Here is a 17,822-nt window from a genome sequence, read left to right as displayed (position 1 = left end):
TTTTCGTGTATTTTTTTCGGTAAAAATAGATGTTTTTCAGAAGAACCGTTACCCTATCAGAATTCAACATGGAAACGTTTGAGTTGAAGCACTCGTAAAATATCACCCAACACTGTAGCACATTTTTTTCAGTTCCTATATTTCCGTTCTACCATATTCCATGCTGACCCGCCATTCACATTCAGTCTGATCGCATGTGATACGGCGACACATCAGCGACGCAATCTATCAGTCCATCGGTGACTTTTCACGGGAGCGAACGTGTCCTGCCACCGGGGTCTAAAGTCGGGCCCCAACACCGACAGGTGGGGGGAGTATATTTTTCTTAGAGGACGGAGTAGCTGGTACAGCAGACCTAAGCCCGTAGAACTAGCGTAGCCACAGTGCGTTATCAGGTCGGGCGGGATTTCTGTTTTCTAATTTTGTGCAAAGTGTGTTGGTTTAGTTTCGGGTTGGTTTCATTTTTGTACTTCCGTTTCCTACATTCATCCTACATCTCATCCCGTGCGGAAGAGTGTTGCTTGCTGTAGTTTGTGTTGATTCTCTGTTGACGAACTCGCATCGTTGCCCTGCCGCCGGTTTATTTTGTGATAGTTTTATTTTTCGTTCAGCTTCGCGTCGTTCCATTGTTGTTTGTGGAAGTGTTTCGTTGGTATCCTTGCGTCGCGTTCGCCATTTCCGTTCTGTGCAGGCTGCTCGACCGTGTGGTACAGTTTCTGCGACCCCCTCGCTCCACCGGTTAGTGGAGAGAGAAAAAATGTCCAACCATTGGCAACCCGTTGTGATTGGCTATGACGATGGGTTTCACTAAGGACGGTCGCCTCGGAAGCGCGAGGACACTGTTCGCAGATGACTACGACTTAGGGGGGATCCTAAGATACCGACCCACGAGGATTGCGCTATGCTGGGTCTGTATTCTGGTGGCCGTGGTGGCGTCCCGGGGCGAAGGTGTGGACGCACAAGGTCTTGTGGGGGTCGAGCCGGAAGGAAACGATACGTCGGAATACTACCATCTTGAGATGGGCGCCAGCGGGGAGGTGAAAGAGCGCGAAATGTTGGAGATACGCCAAAAGTTGGCCGGAAAAACGCTACGCGTTACAACACTTCAGGTTAGTGAGGTTGGCAGCAAAAAGATCTTAGTACATGATCGACAGCATGTGTCTTCGGAAAAAATTAAAAAAATCTATCCGACTTGTGATTTATTTAATTTTCTGTATAATTTAAAAAATCTACTTAGTTCTGTGCCTAACCCACGAACCTTACCAAACCAATCTGACCAAGTCAGCCGAAATCTAGTGGTCAGGTAACTTTGCGTTGTTATTAAAATAAGCTGGTATACTGATTGAAAAGTGTTTATAAATCAAACAAAATTGGTTATGATTTCTTAAAAGTCCAGTGTAACAAATTTAGTCTGAACTTTGAGATCGAAAATCAAAGACGGCTATATTTTGCAACTGAATAAGAGATATCTAGGGCAAATAACTTTAAATTAGCGTAACACTAGAATACTGCTTTTTAGCGGTCATTTTGACCACTCTTCTTAAGATGCTATAAATTCTCTATGTTTTGAAGATTATTCTAATCCGTAAACAGATACTTTTCACTATATTTGTTGACTATCTTTTGGTGTTTTTATTTTTTTCAAAAGTAAAATAAATTTTGAAATTGAACAGAGTTTGAATCTTTTTCAACTTTTATTTTGTCAAAATTTAAAATGTAAACTTGAAAAAACTGTGCGATCGAGCTAGTATACTGAACCATGTATGCAAAATAATTTCATATTTTTAAGATCACAAATGACGCCAAGAATTTTATACTTTTTAATTTTCCGTAGGTTATTTCCTTATTGTGCTTTGCTCAATATACATTTTGTAAATACAAACGTTGAATAGAACTCAAATTCACTCTTTTTTGCTCTACGCCGAGCTAGCGAAATAATGGAAAAGATCATAAAAAACCAAAAACCCTAAAAGATAGTCAACAAATACACTAAAAACCTGTCCTTTACAAATTTGAAAAATCATGAAAAATAGAAAAGTTGTGACTTTTTAAGAAGAGCGGTCAAAATAACTGCCAATAACCAAACTTAAATTCAACTTGGTTCTCGGAACTGGTCGAATAGGAAAATAACATTAACGTTAACTTTGAAGATACAATAATTTTGCAAACACATGTTGGAGGCAATAAGAAAAATTCATGTAAAATTATTACGAGCAATAACTATAGTAGACCCGGTAGGAGGTTTAAAGTGAGATGATAAAATAGTAAATTTGGCGACTGTTACTTCTAGCATGTATTACCTTTCCAGCACTTTTGACTGGATAACATAGTCTAATCTACATCGCACGATTAGCTAAGAAATAACTATGCCAATATTATCTCAAATGAAAGTGCATTGATTCACAACTCAACACATCGATTTTTTACCCGACAAAACTCCCAACTCAATCTAACGGACTATTTTTCTCGTTTCCCGAAGGACTGGCCTCTCAGCTACACGGTCAAGATCAACGGCACCATGGTTGGCGGTGGGGTGGCGTTCGATCTGCTCGAGTTTCTGATGGAAAAGTTCAACTTCACCTACGAGCTGGTCATGCCGGGGCAGAACATCGTCGGCTCGTCGAACGATATGGATGGCAGCGTGCTGCAGCTGTTGGCCAACGGGTCGGCTGACATGGCCGTAGCCTTCCTGCCGATACTGGCCGACGCACGGCAGCACATCCGCTACTCGACGGGGTTGGACGAGGGCGAGTGGATTATGATCATGGTGCGACCGATGGAGTCGGCCAGCGGGTCCGGTCTGCTCGCCCCGTTCAATCGGGACGTCTGGATACTGATCCTGATCTCGCTGCTGGCCGTCGGCCCGATCATCTACGGATTGCTGATTCTGCGCCATCGGCTCACCAAGGACAAGGAGCAGGTCCTGTACACGTTGCCTCATTGCGTATGGTTCGTGTACGGAGCGCTCATGAAGCAGGGAAGTACTCTGTCGCCGACCGGAGGTGAGTAAATTTCTTCCTTCTCTGAGGCAGCACATTGTACAGAAATTGTAGGGCTTATAAAATACTTCTAAAGCGCTGCCCTTCACAGTAGTTCATTTAATTTAAGTGCAACAGACACGGGACACATATTAGACACATGACTCGGGCAGTACACTTCCCTCAACCCCGCAGGAAAGCCAAAGATCAATTGTCCCAATTTAGATACCGCGTCGTCCTGCAAAAAAAAAAAAATACACACGCTCTGCAAGCAAAGAATATTACCCCACGCAAACAATCCTAATACGAATCGAATGCATTGCATTTACTGTTTGTCCTCCATCGCCGGTGCACCGGCAACAATTTTCCCCCCGGAAACACATAATCAATATTTGAGCCATCCATATCGGTTACGGTTTTGCAACCGTTGACGCGACCGAAATGACTTGGTTTGTTTGTGGTATCTATGATTATTGTATTATTTGCCATCGTGTGTACAATAGATTCGTTGCAAACATCACAACAAAACGATGGAGTTGGCCAAATTGTTGAACAATAATTTTCCATTGAAGTTACTGGAGCATTAAGCGATATTTAATCATTTGAATGTTTAAACCTTATTACACTCGGTACAAGGTTTACATTTCAATTACTAAATTGCTCATGGAATGTAAAAATAAGGATTTACGGCGGAAGTGCCGGTTAGAAAATCGACCCATGAGCTCCATGGCTTACCACCACGACGGCGTGGGTTCGAATCTCAACCGAGACCAGACCCCCACCTGAACGAGAGGACTGACTATCCACGTACATTAAGAGAAAAGGTCTAGTAAGCCTTCAACGAGCAGGCATGACCAAGATGGCTTCTAATTCATCATCAACTTCTTTCAACCAATTTCAACAGATGGTCAGTGTCTTAGATAAAGTGTATCACCAATAATAGAAAACTGCATAAACTTATATAGGAGTGGCTGGGGTATCATGCACCCCTGAGATAAAACGCACCATTTTCAATCTTTAATGAAAAACGTGTTTTAGTCGTGAAAAAAGTAGTCACTCTGCAAGAGAGAACTATTTAAAACACGGACACCCTGTGAGTTTGATAATTCTACATCAACAAAAATGCGAAATAAAAATCAATCAAGAAAATCGTTGTTTTTATGCATGCCATACATAGTTCTGTTAGTAAAAACTAGAGCATCAAATTGCATATAAAATCTCGGTAAGCAAGCAAATTTTCTCGTGTTTTATTTTAAAAAGTGTGCAACTATGAACGGGGCATAATGCACCCCGTAGGTCGGGACAGAATGCATAAGTTTGTAAACAAACTAAAATGAATGTTTGATATGCAAAATGAAAATATTGATTCATAAAAAAATTGATTACTTAAATTTCATTTACTCAATCACAGGAAATATTTGAACTTTTTAATTTATTGTTTTTTTTGAAGATTGGTGCATTTTGCCTTACTAAAATGGTACATTTTGTCCCTCGGTTTTGGTTTGCCCTTTTGTTATAGTTAAAAATGGATGATAATTTTTAGCAAAAAGACAAAAAATCCCTAACTAGTTTCTACTTTGAACCTTAATGAACCAAATAAATTTATTAAACCTACAATCAAGCGCAAAATTCATTAAAAAATTTAAAGTTTTTTTTAGGGGTACATATTACCTCAGGAACCCCTATTTCTTTTTTTTTCCTGATGTTCTTGATTGTTCAGATTTGTTACTTTAAACGAAGCCTTTAACATTTGTTTTAAAACGAAGCCTTTAACATTTTGACTAAATTATTAGTGTAATGTCATTCCGAGCAATCATATTCGTTCCTGCGGAACAATTTATAAACATTCGTTTCCACAAAATGAACACTTTCACCAACACAAATTACGAAACGAGAGCGTTTTGTCGTATTAACTGTTTATCCAATTAGACGGCGGAAAAAATAACCCCTCAACGTAAAATCAGTAACAAGCTCGTAAATTATGCATTCCTGATGGTGCTTACTCATTCCCCGCACTGGAGGACATGCACATAAAACAAAATCACTCATCAATAAAACAGCACAACAACTAAAATCATTCTCCCTCTCTCCTCCCCCCTCGTAGACTCCACGCGCATCCTGTTCGCCAGCTGGTGGATATTCATCACCATCCTGACCTCGTTCTACACCGCCAACCTGACCGCCTTCCTGACGCTCTCGAAGTTCACGCTGCCCATCAACAACGCCGAGGACGTGCGGCGCAAGGAGAAACAGTTCGTCACCATCCGCGGCGGGGCCGTGGAGTATGCGATCAAAAATGTAAGATTCCGATTCCGATTCCGATTCCGTTATCGTTTACAGCGGGGAAGTTTACCTCAAAGCCGCTTCCAACTTGGCCGAGCCGTTCGGAGTCTAGAAAGGTCCTTTTCCAAGCGGTGATGGTGGTCATGCTCGTCAGCGACGCTGATTGATGTTCGATGGGCCGTTCGTGGTGTTGCGGGCGCGAAATTGCTCAATTATGCATGAAGTAAACCAATGCGAGGGACAGAACGGAACCGGTTTTTGGTTCGGAAGGGCGTCAAGCAGTATTGAAAGTCAAATCATATTTTTGGACTGGATGGAGATGGAGACGACCCCACCTGGGCCAAGCCCGCCGCCGCCGCCGCCGCCGCCACGTTGGTGTCGGTTCTATGAATTTACGCTATGATTAATGACAAATAGAGACAAAAATGCCACCCAACACACAACCACTCTCCTCTCTTGTGCAACGGAATTTGTCAACATGTCGTATACCATTTGTGAAGGTGTGAAAACAAATCGTTTCTCCAGCGGTTTCGTTTTGTTTGCCTACCCACCTAGACCGCCCGGAGCCACATGCCACCACCCAACCAGTAGTGATTATCTTGATGTCGCATCTAATAATTCCCTGTGGTATTCTTTCATCCCCTAACTCGATGCAATACGGTGCCCGACCATGCGGAACTCTCCAGCGTGACGAAACGCTAAACACCCTCAGTGTGCTGATCGATAAGCGGCTGGTCGATTTCACGGCCAACGTGAACGACAGCGACACGCTCGCCGAGAAGGTGGCCAAGCATAACTACGTGTTCGTGCGCGATCGGCCCGCGATCGACCACATGATCTACGCCGACTACCTGGTGCGCCGGAAGATCAACCCGATCAACGAGCGGGTGCATTGCCCGTACGCCACCGCCACCACGCCGTTCCTGAAGCGGAACCGGGCCTTCGGCTACCCGCTGACAACGGAATGGAACCGCCTTTTCGACCCAGAGTATGTATTATTGTTATTTGGCATAAGAAACGCATTATTTCTATACTATTTTCAGCACTTCTTTTCTCACCCTTTGGCATACGATTGTTCCAGGAATTTTGCCATTTTTGGGTTTCCGTGGGTATTTTCATCTTCGTTTGGTTTGAAACCCAAAGAGTACCATAGCGTTTTGAAAAACGCAACAACTTCAAACGTCTCCGCTTGCGACGCAGTTTTATTAGCCATTATCATTAATCATATACCAAATGTGTTAATTTAAATGGTCAGTTGGTGTTGTTCTGATTAATTAAGCTAAATAGTTAGTTCTTCTTCTTCTTGGCGTAACGACCTCTTGGTCATGCCTGCCCCGTTAGGGGCTTACGAGACTTGTTTCCCTGTTGTACGTGGATAGTCAGTCCTCTCGTACAGGGGAGGGTCCGGTCTCGGTTGGGATTCGAACCCACGCCGTCGAGGTGGTGAGCCCCGGCGCTCATGGGCCGATTTTATAACCGGCGATACCGCTCGGAGAAATAATTAGTTGGATGTGTTAAATATATCGAGTTTCGAATCGAAAAATCGTAATTCGTAAATGATACTTATGTTCGTCATTCTTTCGAACTGATTTTCAAACATTCAAAGCCAAGCAAAATATACCATGGCTCGGAAAATAAGGTCCAACATAGAATGTAATTTCTAGCAAGGAGCTGACCTAAACGGGAAGAATGTAGGCGAGATTCATTCATATGAATCTTTTACATAAGATTCATTCAGATTGATTCATGAATCTTTTGGCATTCGAATCTTGAAACATTGATGAATCTTTCGAAACCTTAATTAATCTTTCATGGATCTTTCAAAAACCTTCTTGATTCTTGCATTGGCGCGGATCAATCGATCATAAAAAAAGGAGATCTCACTACCTAAACATTAATCAATCTTTGGGATTCATGAGTCTCTCACTTATGAATCAAAAGAATCAAGAATCTCTAGAAGGATGCAAAGAATCATTCAGTTGTATTCATCTGAATCGGAATTACACAACTTTGGAAGAATGCAAACAAAACATACAAGTGGCTTTACTAGCCTCCGCGTCGTCATCTCAGCCCCATTCACAAATGCACTTCACATGAAGATATAAGTGTAAAAAAGAACCTACTGATTATATTTGATAGAGTTGAAAAAGTGTTAATGAAAAAAAAAATACCATTTCCCTGTGAGGTGAGACAAACCATTATGTTTGATCAAAAGGGAGTACTACTGGAATAAAAATATGTTGTAGTTCTTTTGAAAATAATATGTTAACGTCAACGAAAACCTGGTCAAATTCAAACGTTCTTATGATTACACCTAATTACACAAAGTAATTGTTGTTGCCATTTCCCCCCTTTGAATCGAAAGGTTGCTGAAAATGGTTGAGGGCGGCATCATCAAGTACAAGCTGCAAGATCGTTTGCCGAAGGCTGAAATCTGCCCCCAGAATCTCGGTGGCACCGAGCGGCAGCTCAAGAACCGCGATCTCGTCATGACCTACTTCGTCATGGTAACCGGCTTCGTCACGTCGATCGTCGTGTTCGTGACCGAGCTCGGCTTCCGGTTCCTCAACCAGCGCAAGCTGAACGAACAGCTCGCCCTGCAGACGTCGAAGCAGGCGCCTACCGAGCGCATCTCGTACCTGGGCAAGCAGTTCGGTGCCGGCGATTCGCCGCCGCCACCGTACGCGGAAGTGTTCAGCCGGCACCAGCAGGGCCTGCTGGGGAGCGAGCGGACGGGCAAGCTGTTTGCCGATGCCAACAACAATTTCGCCAACCGACAGATGATCAACGGGCGCGACTATATGGTCGTGCGGGAGAAGAACGGGCTCGGCTCGCGGCTCATCCCGATGAGGGCCCCGTCGGCCGCCATCTTTCACTACAGCTATGCCAATTGAAACCGTATATCGTAGATGTTACAAACAGAAAAACAATAATTAACTCAAGCAAGAAACCAGCAAACCTTTCCCATCAAACATTGTGTGGTGTGTTGTGTTTACACAGTTTCAGTTAGTTAGCACCAAATTGCCACAAAAAAGAGTTTAAACGAGAGACAAGAAGAAAGTATTAACCACCCAACATTTATAGGAGCCCTGTGCTATGGAATGCATTATGCAAGAGTGTTACTTTTAGTCTGTCTCGGGCGGACGATGAATATACAACATAAAACTAGCAAAACAAGCACAAAAAAAGCACAAAAATATGTTTTAAAATGCACAATGTGTGAAAAAAGCAAAACAAAAATCAATCAACGGTGAAACAGCGCTAGCGAAGATGGATTTTACATACTTTAATGTTTATGCAACAAATGTCACCCTTATAAAAAATATAATGGAAAGCTTTATGTGTGTATTGTGCTAGAAAAACAGTTTGTAATTAACAAATAAGTGACTGATTAAGTCAAACGAGATTTACATTGGATGTACCGTACGAGTAATATCAAGATCCCCTTTACGTTAGAAAAATGAATACAAATCATAGTGAATTTGAGCTAATATGCAATGTATCAGAAGATACCAAAAATTTAAAAAAAAAAAGAAAGAAACATGTACAACCAGTGTAGAACACTCCAAGCGAGTCATTTTGTGAAGTACTTTACGCTTTATGGAATACAAAAACTATGCATCTGAACAATCATCCAAGTTTTAAAAGGAGGTAATAATTGTTAGGAAAACTCTAAAATGTAAACATTATACACTTATTCAAAACATACAAACATTTTACAAACGAACAAACCAACTAAATTGTGCTATAAAGCGAAAGCCTTGTGTCTGGGAAGGTGTTTATTGAAAACGAGTTGATAAATTTTGGAGTCCCCGAGAACTACATAATGCATTCCTGTGCACAGGGAAAACACATTAAAGACACTTTTATTGCGAACATAAACCTTCAAATGAATCAAACTATTATCTACAACCAACAACCACAGGAAAAACCTTGATAGGATTAGATGATTTCATAAATTGTGAACATAATCAAGTCAGAAAAGGCATTAGTTGAAAAGGCAGGGAAAACAGAACATTTATCTGCCAAAAATTATTTTGGCTAATGTTTGCTCAGTGTTTCGGAAAAGTTACCTATATTTGGTATGAAAGATATTTTTAAACTAAAGACACTGGTCAAAATGTGTGCAGCAACCTTATCTTGAATCAGTTTAAAAGTGTTATTTCTTTCCGGTGTAGCACCACACATAACACCAAAATGATTGTTTTTACAACACAAAATAGTGAGCAAATAAATCAAATTAGTCATGTTTCATTTCAATACCGTTCCTACATTCGTGTTGTGCTTCGTACGATGAGAGAGGCGGAACAGTTTATTAAGTATAAAATAATCATTATCGATGGTTTACCGTCGTAAGGAGACCATTTATCCACATTCATTCCGTTGAGTAACATTCACGTTTGCACTCCATGCAATCTGCGGCCACGACTGGACCTCATCCACAAGCCACCAAGGGTAAAAAAAATCGAACTATCACAGTAGGCTGGGTCGTGTCTGTGCGTCTGGCCACCCAAACACTACAGCCCAAACAGCGACTTCAGATCGTCCATCGTCAGCTTGCTGCCCTTGTTCGCCGTGCCGGTCAGTACGCCTTCCGCTATGCCCAGCTTGTGCTGCTGCAGGGCGAGAATCTTCTGCTCGACCGTTTCGACGCACATAAACCTGTGTGGTAAGTAAGCGAAAAAATTAACTTAGTAAGCGTGCGCCTGGAGACGAGCCGACTCCTTCCGAAACTCACTTCCAAATGTACACGGTTTTCGTTTGTCCCACGCGGTACACACGGTCCTGGGCCTGTGCTTCGAGCTGCGGGTTCCAGTGTGGATCGAGCAGGAATAGATGGTTCGCACCGACGAGATTCAACCCGACGCCACCGGCCGTCAGCGAGAGGAGCATAATCTGTATGAGTTTGGAAAGTGAACATTTTGATTAGAAATAACGCAACGAACCATTTAGTCCATGAACCATCGGGTATTATCATTACCAAATAAAATAAAAGGGCAACTAAATATTTGAAACACGCGTTTCATTGTCACACAATTCACACCACACAAACTTGACACATGTTTTAAACAAAATTCACGAAAATTCCCCCAATTACGATCTTATTTTATCCTCTCATTCATTGAGTTTATTTTTTCTTTTTCGGCACATTTTCCATCTCCATCATCGCTTCGTGGTCTTTCTCCATCTGTTTCGAGCGTCGCCGTCCGAGCGGGGTCTTGCACCACCAGTACAGGAAGGCCTCCTCTTCCTCCTTGTAGACCGGCTCGAGTGCACTGTAAGCAAACGGAAAAGTGCCTTCTCTGTATAATGCTTTTTCGTTGGCTTTAAGTATCCACCAAGCATCAACCGTTTTTGGACCCAACAAAACAACTGTCAGCTGCCTCTAGCCAAATGCCAGCATTTTCAATGTTCTAGTTGCACATGTTCACAACACGATGGAGATGTTCTTTTCTTAAATTTCGTATGCAAATTCCTTCATGAATAACCAAGATATTCCGAATGAACGCGAATAATTAATTACGAATGGCAACTGACAGGTTGTTTTGCTTGGCCCAAATAAAGGGTTTCCAATAACTAAACAATGTTTCCCACCTCAAAGCGTTGATAAGCTCCAGATGCGTTAGTGGATGAACGCGCAGCTGAAGCATGCGCTTGCAGGTGATCACCTCCCGGATGCAGCGCACCACCGAGCCGATCGTGTAGCCGTCGGAAATCTTTGCCATCGCACCGGTATCGAACTGCCGGTGAACACCACTGTAGTGGCTGAGCAGTTCCTTCCAGGCGTACGACAACGCCCCATAGTCCGGCCGGGGGATGTAGATAAAGCGCTGGTAAGTCTGCACGATCAGCTTCATGTCGGCCTCCCAGGGGCAGTCGGACGTGCCGATGAGCATGATGCGGTCCTCTGGTTGAATGTTTTTTACTAGCTTCGGCAAGTCCTTCTTCAGCCGCTTCGGGTCCGTGCGGTCCGTTTTGGGAATCTTCTTCATGAACGGCTTTTCCGCATCGCCGAAGTAAATCACCGACGGCTGGAGGAGGCGCGAAACCTTCGAAATCAGGTGCATCAGCATAATGAGGCCCGATTTGCCCGGGTACTTGCCGACGATGTTCGGTGGGCTGATGTCAAACAGTACGGAGCCCGTTTCGGTGCAAATCGCATGCACCAGGGACGTTTTACCGGAGCCCTTTGGACCGGCGATCAGTAGCGATTTAATGCACGGCCCAAAGTTTCTGATCGTCTCCGAACCGAGTGGGAGGATGCAATACTGCTTGATCAGCTGCCTCACGTCCCCGGGCGATGGATTGAGTGCGCTACGGGCCGCGTAGCTTAGATCACCCACGTACGACTTGATCGGCGTCTCCGGGTACTTCTTGATAATGCCGTTCGTGACGAGCTCCTCGAACAGGGACTCCGTCGTCCGATCGGGTGTTAGATCCTTGTCCTTCTTTTTCTTACCCTTCTTTCCACTTCGGCGAGCCTTCTTGCTGCTCTTCTTCAGCTTCTTCCCACCGCGATCCCGCTCCAGCGCTATCTGCAAAAGCTCCAACTCCTGACGCATAATTTCATCCACAATCTTGCGCAGTTCCGCCTCCACGTCGGCATACTTCTCCTCGTAGATCATATCGTCGTAGTACGTCTGCCGGAGGTTCTGCGACTCGTCCTTTCCCTTCCACACCTCTGTGTACTCCTCGATGCCACTCTTGATCTCCGGCAGGAACGAAGACTGCATCGGTTTGAAGGCCTTGTCCAGACCCTCCTCGAGCGACAGCTCGCCCGGTTTCTTCTGTGCTAGCTTCTCCTTCCCACCACCCTTCAGTTTCGACTCACGCGAGGACATCACCGAAGAGCGGCTCATTTCGCTCTCCGTTCCCTGCCGGCTCAGCAAATGCCTCGAGCCACCGGCCTCTTCCGATGGAAAGTCGGGCAACCGGCCGGTGCGCTTCTGGTACTCTTTGAACCACGTCCGGATTTCATCGGCAATGTCCTCCGTCATGGCCGCACCCTGCTTCACACTGATCTCCTCCTTCACGCGCACCAGCGACCGATCGTAGTCCTCCTGGAACATCTTCTGCTGTTTGTAGCGGAACTGCTTCAGATCCTCCAGCTCGTCGACGGCCGTCCGGGCTGACGTAACCGGTGGCGGTACCATCCCGATCAAGATCATCTCCTCCATCTTCTTGCGACGCGTCTGGCGGCGGGTGGCGTACCCACGCCACACCTTCTGGATCTTCATGGCCGCATTCAAACCCGTCGTCGACTTGTCCCGACTGCTGTCCGGTTTGCCCTTTTCCTTCAGGATCTTCAACTCCTTCATAAATTGAGCCCGAAGCCGACCCTGGCGCGCCCGTTCGTGCGTCTGGATGATCCGAATCGCTTCCAGCTCGCTCAGCTCCTCCTCCACCACTTCCTCGTCGAGTGCACCGATTTTCTTCAGTATGTCGTCCATGAACTTTTTCCTTTCATTCAGCTGCTCCTCACGCTCCCGCCGGAAGTAGCGCGGCACATTCACCTCCATGCTTAGCGGCGTGAGTCCCAACTTCTCAACCACCGCATCGTTGTAGCTGAACTCGGTCATATCGATAATAACGAGATCGTGCTTCAGCTCCAGCATTCGGCCGAGACAATTGTCCAGCAGCTTCCGAATCAGGATGCGCTTCTGCGGTTGCACGATCTGGTCGTAAATTTCCTCCAACCGGTTCGATATCACCAAATAGCGTAGGTACAACTCGTACACCTGGCCCTGGATTTCACCTCGATCATGCTGTGCCTCGATCGCCTGATACTCAAAATCGTTCACGGCGAGCTTCTCTAGGTCTTTCTGAGCTCCCGTCCAGAGAAGATTAAACGTACGGTTCGACATTTTCTTCCGTTACTTTCCATTAACTACACAAGAAGCACACTGGTGGATTAAGTGTGTTCCACTTGAACTGTTCGAAACACTCCTCATTGTTATTGACAACGGATAAACAATTTAAACGAACGTGGTTTCCATGCAACACTTGTCGCCATGGCGCTAGGGTGCAACAGGTTGTACCATCGATAAGTTATTCAAACTCCCCGTGTTTTTAAAATGATGTTTAGTTTAGTGTAAAATTCGCTAATTATTATAACAAGCTTAATTCAGATTTTTTTGGTCATAAATTAATTATTCACCAAGCGTTCCAGACACGTTTTCGTCGGCAGATGCAAATCATTACTTTCTCAAATATATTGTTAGAAGAAACATAATGTGTGTTTGTTGTACGAGTTTGAAGGCACACATTTCTCAAACTTTTTGATAAGAAATTTGACTTTTTCTTACAACAATGAGTTTCAAGTTTGAAATAATTTAAAGAATTACTTTCACCTATATTCTTCTGGCTCTAAAGGAAAAAGTTTTGTAAGCCTTTCACGAGGCAGACATGACCAACAAGATCGTTACGCTAAGAAGAAGATATTCTTCTGGGTAACATATATTCATCTGTAATCTAATAATTATAAATTTGAGATTCAGCGAAGTCAATGTTTGTTTTGGATTTTTCTTGTAAATGCCTTTTAAGCTGCCTTTTAATTAATTCTTTTAAAAAGATAAATATTCACAAAAAAATTACTTTTTCAAAATTTTAAACTTTGTACAAAAATTTACAGGAATTAAGAGAAAGATCAGTTCTCCGCGGCAGCCGAGCAATAGCGACGGTAAGAAAATCGGCAAATGAGCGCCAAGGCTTCACCAACTCGACGGCGTGGATTCGAATCCTAACCTAAACCGGACCCTCCCCTTTACAAGAGGACTGAACTATCTACATACACATAAGGAAAAAAGTTTAGTAAGCATTTCAAGGGTAGGCATGACCAAAGCCGATCGTTACACCAAGAAGTAGATCAGTTCTGATGTATAGCACAAACCCATTTTTTATAAACGGATTATAAACATGATGTGCACGGGAAAATACGGTTTTTTAAATTTTCTAATTCTAGCACAATGGAAACATAAACTCCGTCATAAAAATCGATAATGAGCATACCACCTACCTTTGCTTTTCCAGTTGGTTTGTTAAACTCCACCACGATGTCGTTGCGCAGCTTCACCGGAACTTTTCCCGTGAGTGAAACGTAGTGAATGTGTCGCCGCGTTAGCTGCTGCCCGAGAATCTCCAGCATGCTCGTCCACTGGGAAACAATAATCGCCTTATCGTCGGTGGAGAAAATTTTCTCCTCCAACAGCTGCATCACCCGCTCAATCTTGGAGCTGGAGCGGTCCATTCGAAACACTGGGTTCGATCGTAGCATCACTTTCGTTAGCGCTTTTGCCATCACCTCCGGGCGATCAAACTCCTCGAGCAAATCCAACGAAACCTCCCCGGCTTCCCCGTTGGCCGCATTCGTCTTCGCCTCGTGCTCGGCGATTACATCGGACAGTTTGAGTTTGTTCAGTTGCCCAAGCAGATCTACCTCATTCGCGTCACCGCAATCGGCGTCAATGCTGGACATGTTCAGATTGCTCTTGTCGGCGTCATCGTCGTCCGAGAGCATCTGATGTATAAGACCCGGATGGCAACAGATCTGCCGAAGGCGTAGCAGTAACACCAAGATCTGATGCTGTTGCACTTCGCTGCCATCACCGTGCATGCGTTTTAGCTTCTGGTGCACCTTATCGAATGCCCCATTAGGAGCGCCACGCTGAGCGAACGTAGGACGGTTGCCGCCGTATATGTAGTTACTCGCTTGCTCCTTTTCCGCCCGCTGATGGAGGAACTGAGCGAACAAACTCTTCGAGTACAGCAGCACTTTCTGATAGACGTTCATTTCTTCTTTCTCCAGCTGCACCTCGATCAGCTCAACCGTCTTTTGCGGGAGACTGTTGAGCGAACCGCGCTCCTGCAGCTGCTTCTTCGTGCGCCGCAGCATGATCGACTTCATGATCGTGTTGAGCCGCATTGCGCCACCCGCGGTCTTGTTGTCGATCCAGCGCTTCCAGTGTACCAGATCATTGAACGGCGAACAGCGCAAGAACTTCATCAGCGCGTACACGTCCATCTCCTTGTTCTGGATCGGCGTTCCGGTAAGGACCCAGCGGCAACGTCCCTTCAACGCACAGCACGACTCCGACATGACGCTCTTGTGGTTGCGGATGACGTGCGCCTCGTCCAGTATGATACGCTCCCAGGACACACCGAACACACCGCCTCCGGCGCGCGACTCGTCCTTGTTTTCGCGCGACACAATATTGTACGTCGTTATCACAACATCGTACTTGGCCAGGTAGCGTGGCTTCGTTTCGCGCTGCGTTCCATGGTGTACGCTCACTGCTAAACTGTTGCGCTTGACGCGATTCGTAATTTCCGCCTCCCATTGGCGCATCAGCGAGGCCGGGCACACGATCAGCGTACCTCCGGCGTAGAAATCTTTTCGTCCCTTCGCCTTCCAGCCATTATTGTTCTTCGCTTTGAGACTTCCCTCCAAGTCGTCCTCGCTGGCACTGTCCTGACCGAGCAAATCCCCGTCCGGATCGAGTTCGGCCGACTTGAGCACGAGCGAAATCATACTCAACGTCTTTCCCAGCCCCATATCGTCCGCCAGAATGCCACCACGCGGTTTCTGCGTCTCGCGCCAAAGCATCCAGGCCAACGCGTGCCGCTGATGGTTCATCAGTTCGATCTTCAACAGCTTCGGCGGATCGGCAAGCGTGTCCTCGGACGGACACGTTTCGATCGATTTATGCAGCGTCGCCAAACGATCCATCGTCAGCAACTTCTGGTTCTCGAACGTCGCAATGCCCTGCTTTCCGGTGTGACGTGGTTGTATATCATCCGTCGCCTTCTTGATAGCGTCCCACGAAATGTGATTCTGCTCCGTGCTGCTGTTTGCGCTGGTGTTGCGTGAGTTTTCCACACTTTGCAACGAATTGTCGAAACTCTGCCGGATCGCCTGCTTGATGTTCTTGCGTGGCGTCGCACGCGTTACCTCGATCACTTTGGCTAGTTCGAAAATCTGTGCCTTTATTTCGGCCAGCCGCCGGACAAGGCCGGCCCCTTTATCGGGCAATCTGGCGCCGTTTTTAAGGACCCCTTCGAGCATCACCAGCTGACTCTTCAGGTCCGCCATCTGGCGCACCTTGGCATCGTATTCACTCTGAGAAACACGTTCAACCGGACCGCGTACAAACGCCGTTATGGTCGGCTGGACGAGATTCTGTACCGACCGTCTTTGCACCGGTTGTTGAACGGTCGGTTTTGTTTCACCCTGGAACTTCACATCGTCATCCCCATCGTCGCTACTTACGGTAAGAATCTCAGTCGACTTTTCGATCAATTTAAGGCTACTTGATTCATCCCTGCCGCTGCCTTCTTGGACCGGGTCACCACGATCCTCGACCTCGTTATTTTGCGCGATATGAGTGGACGAAAGCTTCTCACCTATCGACGCACGGACACTGATCGAATGACGTCCGGCGAAAGATACCTCGCCCTCGGATCGTTCCTCATCCGTTTTTAACGTCGACGAGAGTTTAGTGGAAATGGAATCATCCGCTTCCTTAACATCGGAGCTATTGCCGTTACGATCTTTAACGGGAGCGTTTTCCGCGTCAAAGCTACGCAACGGAAGCGATTCATCGAACGAACTACCATTTTCCGGCGTTTCTTTTTCCCGGCTTGGGTTTTGATGTTTAGTCGCACCATCATCATCATTCTTGTCCGACGCATCATCCTCATCACCGTCGTCATCATCATCGGATGAAATGATAGCTCGAACGGGTTTTCGAGCTTTTACATGCGTAATTAATGGTTCATCGTCGCTTTCCTGACCGCTAGACAAAACCGCCGACACACCATGCATACTCATGCGAGTCGACGGCGAATAGGCTCGATTTTCCAGCTGCCGTTCCGCTTCGTCCTCGGCCTCATCATCGGTCAATACACTTTCCTGTGCCGAGGCATCGAGAAAACTTTTCGCTTCCGATTCATCCTCACTATCACTATCCTCCCGTCTCGGCGGGTGCAGCGACATTCGCATACTTTGGCGTTTCTTCATGCGGTGCACCATACGCTCCTCCTCACTTTCCTCGTCGCTTTCGGACCTGCTTGCAGTCGAATCAACTTCCATCTCCGAATCAGCTTTAGAAATAAATAAGCACCCAAATTAGTGATGTGACTTTGAATTCGATACGGCATCTAGAAGCCTACTATTCGTCCAAACTTACTTTCGTCAATCATAATCGACTGTGCTTCCCGGTACTTGCTGAATGATTTGTTTTCTAATCGGGAAAACGATAGGAAATGAATAAAACATTAATTTACAATACTCAACTCTAGACAAAGTAAACCACTTGTTTGTCCGATAGGCGAACTGACCTCGAAAGGATTCTTCCTCGGCGGAATCCCCAACAAAAAGGTCCTCTGCTGACATGGTACACCGGGGTGGGTTGTAATACAGGCACAAATTCAACTGGATTCAATCGCAATACAATCAAAGCAATGGAGGAACTAAAATGGCTACTTTTTCACTAAAAACCATTGAGTTGTTTACCAAGAACACGCAAAATGGTGCGCATTTGAAAAGCTATACAGGAATAAACA

At 45.4% G+C, this 17,822-nt stretch overlaps 3 protein-coding genes across 3 annotated transcripts; 1 reads left to right on the top strand and 2 right to left on the bottom strand.

Annotated features, from left to right (window-relative positions):
* Window positions 1–797: 797 nt before the first annotated feature.
* Window positions 798–8,155, top strand: LOC131285423 (glutamate receptor ionotropic, kainate 2). Its single transcript, XM_058314279.1, has 5 exons — window positions 798–1,109; window positions 2,480–3,002; window positions 5,083–5,276; window positions 5,948–6,249; window positions 7,627–8,155. Exons 1-5 carry the CDS (start codon window positions 798–800, stop codon window positions 8,153–8,155), a joined length of 1,860 nt encoding a protein of 619 aa, XP_058170262.1.
* A 1,326-nt stretch (window positions 8,156–9,481) lies between these two features.
* On the bottom strand, window positions 9,482–17,735 carry LOC131288936 (transcription termination factor 2). The gene is made up of 5 exons (XM_058318119.1): window positions 17,598–17,735; window positions 17,447–17,500; window positions 14,278–17,360; window positions 10,000–10,157; window positions 9,482–9,923 (listed from the first exon to the last, which is right to left on the bottom strand). Exons 1-5 carry the CDS (start codon window positions 17,650–17,652, stop codon window positions 9,779–9,781), a joined length of 3,495 nt encoding a protein of 1,164 aa, XP_058174102.1. The 5' UTR covers window positions 17,653–17,735; the 3' UTR covers window positions 9,482–9,778.
* LOC131288814 (dynein regulatory complex protein 11) lies at window positions 10,390–13,126 on the bottom strand. Its single transcript, XM_058317990.1, has 2 exons — window positions 10,857–13,126; window positions 10,390–10,537 (listed from the first exon to the last, which is right to left on the bottom strand). The coding sequence occupies exons 1-2, from the start codon at window positions 13,124–13,126 to the stop codon at window positions 10,390–10,392; spliced, it is 2,418 nt and encodes an 805-aa protein (XP_058173973.1).
* Window positions 17,736–17,822: the final 87 nt, after the last annotated feature.

This window comes from Anopheles ziemanni, chromosome 3 (genome assembly GCF_943734765.1).
Source record: "Anopheles ziemanni chromosome 3, idAnoZiCoDA_A2_x.2, whole genome shotgun sequence".
NCBI lineage: Eukaryota > Metazoa > Arthropoda > Insecta > Diptera > Culicidae > Anopheles > Anopheles ziemanni.
This window is presented reverse-complemented; position numbering and strand designations above follow the sequence as displayed.